The following is an 11,444-nucleotide window of genomic DNA, read 5'->3' as shown; positions in this document are numbered from 1 at the left end:
TGCCATAATGTCTTATTGTTGGAAAAACCTTAATAACGTTGTGCTCAACAATCCATGTCAATTACATGATGAATAGCCAAAGGCGGAAGCGTACCTGTGGGAATTGCCATTAATGAAATCCTGAGATGATGATGATAGAGCCAATGGGTTGGGTGATCTTCCTCAGCAAAACACCCTGAAGACCTTGCTCTCTTGATGGGGATAGAGAGAACCAGAGAATTTTCTCCTTTAGGGTTTTGAAACTGAATAGTCTTGTTGTGTTTGCCTTGGGGACCATTACCCCTATATATAACTATTATTAGTTATATCCCAAATTGCAGTATTTCCAATTCAGCCCCTCATTAAATTAGAAACTGTCTGGTATCTACACTATTAATTTTCATAACCATTATGCTCTTTAGCCATAAACTATTATATTTTATTTGACCCCTAGTTTATTGGCTAATTATATAATGACCCTAACACACTTTACTAATTAATTATATATGTGACCCATAAATCTTACAATCTCCCACTGGTCACACATGTATCCTTAGGAGTGTGTTAGACTTTATGACGTCAAAAATGTCATTATAATTACCTTGAGTATAATCCAAATTGTCCCGTCCATTAATCATATCAGCACATGGAACCAAAGAGGCTTTCGTCATAATAAGCATAACTAAACCCATCAATGATCACCCGTACTGACACAACTAAATGACATAGACCCATTATGAAAAGTGTAGCATGAAAATTACATGAAGTTGGTCAATGCATGTCAATTTTCAACTGGTCCTACTTTATCGAATGAGATCATACCATAACTTAAATGTACAAAGTAACCAAAAACTGAATACTTTAAACTTTATTTCTGATCAGAAAGTCCAAATACAATGTATTTGTACTTTACAATTAAACATAGAACATGAATTACATAATGGACGAAACTCCCACTAAAATCAAGATTCCTCAAACTGTAGCACACCCATGTGAGCAGTATGCTCATGAAAGACCTTGGGTGGTAGACCTTTAGTGAGTGGATCCGCAATCATGGAGTTTGTCCTTAAGTGTTCTATGGATATCTGTCCACTTTGTACCTTCTCTTTAACAACTAGGAACTTAATGTCAATGTGCTTTGACTTGGTTGAGCTCCTATTATTGTTAGAATACAGGACTGCTGATCTATTGTCACAATACAACTTGAGTGGTCTTTCAATCCCTTCAACTATTTGCAGCCCCGTGACAAAATTTCTCAGCCAAATGCCCTGGTCAGATGCCTCATGAATTGCTACGAATTCTGCTGCCATGGTTGATGAAGCAGTAAGACCTTGCTTGGCACTACGCCAAGAAACTGCTCCACCAGCTAACAGAAAGACATAGCCTGAAGTTGATCTTAAGCTGTCTTGGCATCCCGCAAAATCCGAGTCAGAGTACCCAGTGATCTCTAACTGGTCTGACCTCCTATATGTGAGCATGTAGTTTCTTGTTCTCTTCAAATATCTCATGACCCTCTTGGCTGCTTTCCAATGGTCAAGACCTGGATTGCTTAAATATCTGCCTAAAATCCCTACTATGAACGCTATGTCTGGACGCGTACATACTTGGGCATACATAAGACTCCCTACAGCTGAAGCATAAGGGATCTTTTGCATTTCTTGAATTTCCAAACTTCCCTTAGGGCACTGTTTGAGACTAAACTTGTCTCCCTTAGCAACTGGGGTGTCCCCTGGTTTGCAATCCTGTAACCCAAACCTTTTGAGAACCTTATCGATATAGCTCTTTTGTGACAATCCAAGAATACCTCGAGATCTGTCTCGGTGTATCTGAATTCCTAATACAAAAGAGGCGTCACCAAGATCTTTCATCTCAAAATGCTTTGATAGAAATTTCTTAGTTTCGTGCAACATGCCTATATCGTTAGTGGCAAGCAGTATGTCATCAACATACAAGACCAGGAAAATATGTCTGCTCCCACTGAACTTATGATACACACAATCATCAACTGTATTCATCTCAAAACCAAATGAGAGAATTACTTGATGAAATTTATGGTACCATTGACGAGAAGCTTGTTTTAGCCCATAAATGGATTTTCTTAGTTTGCACACCATATTCTTTGGGTCTCCCAACACAAAGTTTTCTGGCTGCACCATATAGATCGTCTCATCAATGTCGCCATTGAGAAAAGCTGTTTTTACATCCATTTGATGAAGCTCCAAATTAAAGTGAGCAACAAGAGCCATGATTATTCTTAAAGAGTCCTTCGATGAAACCGGAGAGAAAGTCTCTTTATAATCAATCCCTTCCTTTTGAGTATAACCCTTAGCTACAAGACGTGCCTTATATCTCTCCACATTACCATTGGAATCCCGCTTGGTTTTAAAAATCCATTTGCAACCAATGGGTTTCTTTCCTTCAGGTAATGGGATAAGTTCCCAAACTGAATTGTCTTGCATAGACTTGTACTCCTCATTCATTGCTTCGATCCACTTATCTGAACGAGAATCTTGCATGGCTTGATGAAAGTTGACTGGGTCGTCTTCCGTCATGCCAACATTTTCCTCTACCTCATTGATAAATACTACATAATCATCCGAAATAGCATTTTTCCTTTCTCTAGTGGATCTCCGCAATGGAGCTGGCTCTTGAGGCACTTGTTCTTGAGGATCTTGAATTTGATCTGGATTTTGTTCTTCCTGAACAACCAGATCATCTTGAGTTTGTTCAATAATGGGAAAGTCAATTGGTGGAAGAATCAGTTCTGGAATTGTTACCGATTCTTCCTCAAAGACAAAATCTTTAACCTTAATCTTCCCCCCAAACTCAATATCCTCAAAGAACGTTGCCGTTCCCGTCTCAAAAATTGTTCTCAAATTAGGATCATAAAATTTATAGCCCCTTGATTTTTCTGAGTACCCTATAAAATAGCTGCTAATTGTTCGGGGTTCAAATTTCTTTTCATTCGGCCTATAAGGCCTTGCCTCAGCTGGACATCCCCAAACATGAAGGTGCTTCAGACTAGGCTTACGCCCAATCCAAAGCTCATAAGGTGTTTTAGCCGCTGCCTTAGTTGGTACTCTATTAAGAATGTATGCTGCTGTTTTTAATGCCTCTCCCCAGAGTGACTCTGGCAAGGTGGAATGACAAATCATACTCCTTACCATATCCTTAAGAGTCCTGTTTCGTCTTTCAGCTACACCATTCATGCTGGGTGACCCCGGCATAGTGTATTGTGGGACGATTCCACATTCCTCTAGGTATTTGGCAAATGGTCCCGGACGTTGTTCACCTGAACCGTCATATCTGCCGTAGTATTCACCACCACGATCAGATTTGACCTTTTTAATTCTTTTATTAAGTTGATTCTCAACTTCTGCCTTAAAGGATTTGAACACGTCTATTGATTGGGACTTTTCGTGAATTAGGTAAAGGTAGGCATATCTAGAATAATCGTCTATGAATGATATAAAATATTGTTGACCATTCCAAGAAGGAGTTGGAAATGGCCCACAGATGTCCGTATGTATCAATTCTAAGACGTCTGTAGCTCTATATGCGCCTAATTTCTTATCTTTAGTCTGTTTTCCTTTAATGCATGCTACACAAACGTTAAAGTCTGTGAAGTCAATGGAATCTAAAATTCCATCTGACACAAGTCGTTCAACTCTATTTTTAGAGATGTGACCTAGACGCTTGTGCCAAAGCACCCCTGAATTGAAATTGTCAATTTTCCGCTTAGTACCACGTGATTCCACATTCAAGGTTTCATTATAGTTAGCCACAGTTTCCAACAAATAAAGATTATCATAACCAGAAAGTAAACCGGTTCCAACAACATTCGAATTTAAAGACAAAGTAAATTCTTTATTCCCGAATGAACAATAATATCCTGATTTGTCCAAATAAGAAATAGAGATCAAATTCCGTCTAAATGACGGTACAACAAAAGTGTCTTTTAAATCCAAATAATGACCGGAACTTAATAATAATCTAAATTTTCCTATGGCTTCAACTTCTACCTTCTTCCCATCTCCTACATAGATCCATCTTTCAGTATCACTAGGCTTTCGGAAGTTCAGGCAACCCTGCATTGAAACACTGATGTTAGTAGTTGCACCAGAGTCTAACCACCAAGTGTTTCTAGGTACTGAAGCTAAATTAACCTCAGAACAGACCAAAGACAGAATCATACCTTTCTTAACACGCCAAGCGTGATATTTGGCACAATCCTTCTTCACGTGTCCAGAACTCCTGCAGAAGAAGCAGTTGTTATCTGTGGTCTGCTTCTTTTGTTCTGGACCCTTAGCAGCAGCTTTGTTCTTGGGCTCCTCAATTCTTTTCCTTTTGCCCTTGTCTTTAGAGATGCTAGTAAAGTGAGCACTTTCAGTCCTATCTTGCTTCAGCCTGTCCTCTTCTTGCACACATAATGAAATGACCTCATTAAGAGTCCATTTCTCCTTTTGACACTTATAAGTCACCTTAAACTGACTGAATTGCGAAGGAAGAGACAGCAATACTAAATGAATGAGTAAGTCATCTGACAACTCAAGCTTTAGACCTTTAAGCTTAGAAGCAATGTTGGACATCATCATAATGTGCTCTCTTATATTTCCCTTGCCTTGATACTTCATGGAAATTAAATTCTGAAGCAAAGAACTTGTTTCAGCCTTATCACTTTTTACAAAGCGTTTTTCCATCTCAGCAAGGAATTTTTTAGCTATATCTATCTCATCCGAGACAGCACCTCTACAGACTTCACGAATGCCACGCTTTATGATCATAAGACTTATGCGATTTGAGCGATCCCATTTCTCATACTCTAATTTTTCTTCAGAAGAACTAGAGTCCTTAGGAGTAGAGGGTCGATCAATTCTTAATGCAAGGTCTAGATCCATGCAGCCAAGAACAATCAAAATGTTCTCTTTCCATTCCTTAAAATTTGTCCCATTAAGGACAGGAATAGAACTTAAATTTGCAGATATGGAAGCAACCGATGCTGTGGGAATTGCCATTAATGAAATCCTGAGATGATGATGATAGAGCCAATGGGTTGGGTGATCTTCCTCAGCAAAACACCCTGAAGACCTTGCTCTCTTGATGGGGATAGAGAGAACCAGAGAATTTTCTCCTTTAGGGTTTTGAAACTGAATAGTCTTGTTGTGTTTGCCTTGGGGACCATTACCCCTATATATAACTATTATTAGTTATATCCCAAATTGCAGTATTTCCAATTCAGCCCCTCATTAAATTAGAAACTGCCTGGTATCTACACTATTAATTTTCATAACCATTATGCTCTTTAGCCATAAACTATTATATTTTATTTGACCCCTAGTTTATTGGCTAATTATATAATGACCCTAACACACTTTACTAATTAATTACATATGTGACCCATAAATCTTACACTTATATGTACTCTATACTGGATTTTGTCGTTTTACTGTCAATAGTTGCATTTATTCGTGCGAACAGTGAAAACTAACTAGCAACCAAATACCTTTAGGGTCATTGGCAGATATCAAAAATATAATTTTTGTTTTGAAAAACACAATGTAAATTTTTGTTTTAAAGGGTTAAATACACAAATTTCAAATTAAAGTTTATACATTTGAATTATTAACACGTGCTCCAAAGAATACATCTTAGTTTTTTCCATGCCTTTATTAATTATAATTTGTGGAAATCTAAAATGGAAATTCTGCTTCTCTTGCTCTCTGAAAAAATTTCCACTTAACTCATCTTTTGGGTTCAACTCTCTTTATGAACATTATATAGACTGGATTAAGGAAATGTGAGACTAGTAACATAAAAGTTTATAAGTGCTTATTTATAAATTATTTCAATAACAAAAAGTAAAATTAAAATTATTTTCATATAAATTATAAACTGTTTTCATAAATTATTTTAGAAAGTTTATGAAAAATAGCAGATAACAACTAAAGAAAAAGGCATAAGTTGTTTTCATAAGTTCTTTTAACAAGTCTCATAAGGGTTTACAGATAAACTCATCAAATAGTGAATCCAAATAGCCCTAAATTTTATATCCATACACAATGATAACGTATTTGATGTTGTATAAAGAGAGTGCTCTACTCAATGCTTTTCTCACGCGCAAAGAAACGTGAAATCACCTAATGAAAACAATGCATGATGGTTGCTTGTGTCTTTTATGATGATGACATTCACCTATCTATTGATGAAAAGAAACATTAAAAATACAAAAAATGTCATCATAGTTTGGTTGCAATTAAGTGTAGTAAACGCACAGACCAAAACCATTTTCCCTAACATTCTTTCCTTCCAAGTCTCACAAACTCATACAAAACAAAATCAATACTTCAAATTGTATGGAGAGAGAAGACATGGAATAATATCTTTTACCATATATCAACATTAATTAAATCAATTGTTTCATTTCACACTAGAATAGTGTTACTTCAACGGTTAGGCTCTTCAGCTTTACATAATACTTTAATTAGTACTGTCTAGGCCAAAATCTATTTATCAAACAATTCTCATATATAAATATTCTAGCCTAATTAACAAGCTTTTAATTCAACAATAGAAAAGCATATATAAATATAAAGCCATATATTTGGCTAAAATTAGGAGTAAGGGCCCACAAATATCTTTTTGTATTGAAAGAAAGTTTAATTTTCACTTTTTATCAAAATAATTAGTAACAAAAGAAGGGGACCAACTAATTCATTGTGCATACTTAAGGTTCAATCAACAACATGCCATAACAATGTAGTAAAAAAAGGATATATAAAGATCCCAAAGTGAAGAGAAGAGTCTCATTAGCAAATATATACCTCAGGAAAATTAAGTTTCTAATTACTTTGCAGAGAGAGCCATGGCATTGATAAAGAGAGGTGTAACTTTCTTGATGATTATTATGTCAGCTATCCATGTTTCAAATGCATCTGTGCACAAGGTTGGGGACTCTTCTGGCTGGACAATCATAGGTAACATAGATTACAAGAATTGGGCTGCTACAAAGAACTTCAATATTGGTGACACTATAAGTAAGTCCCTCCTCACTTTAAATGTTTGCTTTTTAAATTGTGGTCGCAGCTACGCCGTAAACTTTATGCAACCATTGTGGATGCAATTGCAGTTACTGAGACCTCTAAAATAGTTATATTGTAGTTGTAATTGCAATTATAAACCGTAATTTAAAACTATTTCTAAGACAAATTTATGTATTTGTATTATTTATTATTATTATTATTATGATCATTTTAATGAAAGTAAAGAACTAAAATAGTTGATAATTTGTGTCTCCAGATTTTAAATACAATGCTCAATTCCACAATGTGATGAGAGTGACACATGCCATGTACAAGTCATGCAATGGATCATCTCCTATTGCAACATTCACAAGTGGCAATGACTTCATAAAGATAACAAATTATGGTCATCACTTTTTCTTGTGTGGTGTTCCTGGCCATTGCCAAGCAGGACAAAAGGTTGATATCAATGTGCTCAATGTTTCTGCTACTTCAGCAGTAGCACCAAATAAATCTCCATCAGCATTGGCATCTCCAGTACCAGTTGCTAATGCACCTGCTGCACCTTCTCCTAATAATGCATCACCATTGTTTGTTGCTAATGGAGCTTTTGGTTTTATTGGTTTGGCCATGACAGTTTTTTGCATTTTCTATTTCTAACTATGCATAATTAATAAAGAGTTGTCCTTATATGTTGCCAGAATTTCGTTAAGTCTTGAGGGATTTTTTTTTTTTTGCTTTAGGACATGTCAAGGCAATTTTTCTAAAGCTTTATTGCTATGATCCTTCACATCATGAATTGAAAGGCATGATTGTATGATCTTTCATTATCTTCTTATTGTAGATTAGAGATAAGATTAATAAAGTAAATTTTTATGATAGTAAATAAATAAATGTTTTTAACCTTCATTAAACAATCAGATCTAACTCGTGATAATAGAAAAGGTAATTAAATATACAAATTTAAATTGAGATAGTAATAAATATTTTTACTTCCTCACTCCAGTCTCAATAAAATTACAAAAAATTATTCAAATATTTTAATAAAAATTCAATTTAATTAATAAAAAAATTAGAAAAATTCAAAACTCAAGTGAATATTTTCTGAAGTTTCGGATTTTGTTAAAAAATAGAGGTGAAAATTTCAGAATAATTTTATATTCCAAGTATTTCGTTTCTGAAAAAGTCTGAATTCCAAGTTTTTTGGAAAATGAAACATTTGGAACATAGGATTTTTCAAACTGAGAAAAAATGTTCGTATTCTGAATTTTTCACTTTTTATGAACTCGGTACAGATAAAATTTTCAATCGAGACCGTCGCTAACTAAAATAATTTTCATAATTCTATTCTTCTAGGTTCGATTTAAGACATAAACTAGAGTCACATATGGCATACCTATTAACAAAACAACTTATCAAAAGGATCAAATTAATTGACGACATACAATTTCAAAGACTGTTTTGCCTATTTATAAATTTCAAGGATTAATATTATCAACATTTACAATTTTAGGCCAGTGATTTACTAGACTCTGAAAAAAGGTTGGTGACTTACTCAATTATTGGTTTGGTTGTAACTTATGTTCAGTCCATCTTTAGTTTCAGACCACGAGTTTGTTTCTTCTTCAATCTTAGAGACCACTTTGGATCTATTTTAATTGATGCCAATATTGAAATGGGCTATACATGTCGAAATTGATTAACCTAGATAAAAATTAAGGATTTTTGACAAAACACAGAAGAAACTCACTATTGAAAATGATTATTGAAATTTTGAAACTAAAGGTCCATTATAAGCTTGATAACTGTCCTAATGTTCAATAGACCTTAATCATTTAAACTCGTGAGCTCCTCAACCTATATTATACTGCAATTTTATTTAGCCAATTCTAGTAAACGTTGGACTTCTTGTTTTCTGCAACAATTTTAAAAACATCAAACTAAATTCAATTGATTTTGACATTGATCAGTTTAATCTTCCTTAAACTAACTAATAAACAACCGTCAATATTTCATTCTTCTCTCGAGGACTCAATTTTCACACACCCTAACACAAGGTGTCTAGAGAAACATGATTTAAAAAGTGATTTAAAAAATGCCGCTAATTAGTACGATGAATTGGGCAAATAACTTCGTTAAAAGAAAGAAAGAAAATGATGCATTGGCTAAATCGCAACATTGACCTCAACCGAAAAAGAAGTGGAGAGAAACTACATAGATTATATTATATGATCATGAATTCTGCTACCATTTCTAGTGGATAATATACAAAATTCTAGGGTATACTCCCTGCAACCCATTTCCAATACAATGGGTTATCTAACCTATTTGAACATGAATACAATAAATAATAAAGAATGATCTGCAAGGAAAATTGTATGCGGAAACGACTTTGGGAAAGCTGCACGCAGTATTGTCAGATATCTGATTCTAAGCCAGAAGGTCGCTCAGCAAAGGACGCTCCACATCTGCATTCCTTGTCGTCAATCTTTTAATCTGATGCTCAATTCTGTGATGAGGAAATCACGAAGACTTAAATAATTTATAGGAGTAAGTACGTAAATCCTGACAGATGCTAAACCACATTGCTTCCATAAAAGACAAAACAGTTGCATATATTTTACTACAGAAGAAAGACAACAAAAAATGAAAATGCATAGAAGTTTTACATCTCATTCATCCTTTATGGATCTAGAATGGACAAATCAAGTATGAGCTGCTCACAGTCTCACTGGAAGCTGAAAAATGACTTCACATATATAGCATTAAATATATATATCACAAAAACATAAAACGCCTTTTTTGGTTGGAAAGGTCATTTATGTTTTACCATTTATTGAATGAAAAACTCAAATAACATCATATAAAAAATTTGCACCCAAATAGAACTGATAGTTTTGTCGGCATCATGACAATCTAGTACTAAGAAAAACTTAAAACAGTTTTTAGAATCTAAGCAAATATGTCTGGCATAAAATATTTAAATTTGAAAAAACTGAATAGGATGTAAAATGAGTAAAGCATCAGAGACCTTACACTAGCTGACTGGAGCTCTAATGTATTCATGTTTTCTTCGTCCTGCCCATTCAAACAGCATGATAAGAAAAAAAAACTCCAGCAGGTTAAACTCTAACTCACCAAAAAATTCAACAGTTACTCAGAAAGATTACCTCAATTAACAAATCTTTCCTGGTTATCAAACCAACAACACGTGATGGACGAGGAACAACAAATAAATGCCTCAAACCAAGTTGGCGGAAAAGATTGTATACCTGTGCCATCAGCTTGATATCATAATTATCCACAGCAAAAATGGAAAATACAATTGAAAAAGATTTCATCTAAAGGATTTCAAACCACAAACCTTTGTCAGAGACATATCTTCCGGTACAATATATGGTGAGGGATTCAAAAATGGGGCAAGATCTATGTACATTTCCAGGTCTTCTGATGTTAGATGTATATCATCAAGACATATTCCTTTACTAGAAACAGGCTTGGCGAATTCACCAGAATCATGCCTAGAAGTTAAGAAGAGTCGCCAGAAATTCAGAATACAGATGAAAAAGGCCAGACTAAACAAATCTCATCATGCCTCACCTTATTGACCTTCCCGCACTTCTTGGATCAGAGGGTAATGGACTATGCTGGAAATCAACCTTAGACTGCAGAATGACCAATAAATGACTGCACAAAAGAAAAGGATATTGTAGCCCAAGTTTTTAAGTGATTTATGCTTTAACCTCAAGTTAAAACCAAAATCATATCAGAGTAGACAGATGCGACAAAAAAGATGTTAATCATGCTCATTGCTCACCTCCGAAGCACTAATCCAATCACAAGTCGTTCTCCACTTCTTGTGTGATCAATCACCTGTGTATAGTAAATTGTAGAAGACAACTTGGAAAATGCGAGGAATAATGATTAATAGGCATACAAGAGCAATACATACCGGAAAGCCATTGTGTTTGTTGCTCTGCAGAATGGAAACTACATCTGAAACCTTAACAACACGAGGGAGAGAGACAACCTGCAACAGACAAATTTAAATGTACAGTCAGTTGCCAAATAGATAATTACAGAACAAAGCATGTGAAACACAGTTTCTTTTATATTTTTATTATAAATATACTATATGACGTGTGGGTGAATTTTTTTCTGTGGACCCCAGGGATAAAGGTCTGACTTGCCCCTTGATAAATCAGTTTTATCCAGGACCATAGTTTAATGCCTATACGGAGAGCGGCTTTTAACTTTGGATCCCTTTCTTTCATTGTCTATCTTCCTTATGATACATCATACATAAAGAAAGAAAATATTTCAAACTGCATTGACCATAAGACAACATCATTCTTTATCAAAGCTGGTTACACTAGAAAGAATCATGAATGGCTATTAATTGAATTAGGATTTTTTTAAAGAAATCAAAATTGCATCCACTCTTTC

At 34.8% G+C, this 11,444-nt stretch overlaps 2 protein-coding genes across 7 annotated transcripts in view; one reads left to right on the top strand and one right to left on the bottom strand.

The window, feature by feature from the left end:
• Nucleotides 1-5,885: 5,885 nt before the first annotated feature.
• Nucleotides 5,886-7,825, top strand: LOC101507662 (mavicyanin). Its single transcript, XM_004511295.4, has 2 exons — nt 5,886-7,013; nt 7,276-7,825. The coding sequence occupies exons 1-2, from the start codon at nt 6,842-6,844 to the stop codon at nt 7,656-7,658; spliced, it is 555 nt and encodes a 184-aa protein (XP_004511352.1). The 5' UTR covers nt 5,886-6,841; the 3' UTR covers nt 7,659-7,825.
• Nucleotides 7,826-8,939: 1,114 nt separating this feature from the next.
• LOC101507027 (chloride channel protein CLC-d) overlaps nt 8,940-11,444 on the bottom strand; it is a 10,575-nt gene continuing 8,070 nt past the window's right edge. The window contains exons 16-23 of one of the 6 annotated variants that reach the window (XR_001144537.3): nt 10,951-11,028; nt 10,816-10,871; nt 10,599-10,685; nt 10,363-10,519; nt 10,169-10,270; nt 10,035-10,076; nt 9,420-9,507; nt 8,940-9,236 (exon numbers count right to left, since the gene is read on the bottom strand). Coding sequence is in view for 3 of the 6 variants with exons in the window: in XM_012718908.3 (XP_012574362.1) it covers nt 9,429-9,507; nt 10,030-10,076; nt 10,169-10,270; nt 10,363-10,519; nt 10,599-10,685; nt 10,816-10,871; nt 10,951-11,028 (606 nt within the window). In the remaining 3 variants the exon portion in view is untranslated. The other 5 variants (XM_012718908.3, XR_001144536.3, XR_003474561.2 and 2 more) reach the window with 5 other exon arrangements.

The sequence above is a fragment of the Cicer arietinum genome, chromosome 8 (genome assembly GCF_000331145.2).
Source record: "Cicer arietinum cultivar CDC Frontier isolate Library 1 chromosome 8, Cicar.CDCFrontier_v2.0, whole genome shotgun sequence".
Lineage (NCBI taxonomy): Eukaryota > Viridiplantae > Streptophyta > Magnoliopsida > Fabales > Fabaceae > Cicer > Cicer arietinum.
This window is presented reverse-complemented; position numbering and strand designations above follow the sequence as displayed.

What these genes read in the sequence shown, in the direction of transcription:
- LOC101507662 (XM_004511295.4), top strand. Translation starts at nt 6,842, where the DNA reads ATGGCATTGATAAAGAGAGGTGTAACTTTCTTGATGATTATTATGTCA. An exon ending in CAATATTGGTGACACTATAA is followed by an intron (nt 7,014 to 7,275) that starts GTAAGTCCCTCC and finishes TTGTGTCTCCAG; the next exon opens with ATTTTAAATACAATGCTCAA.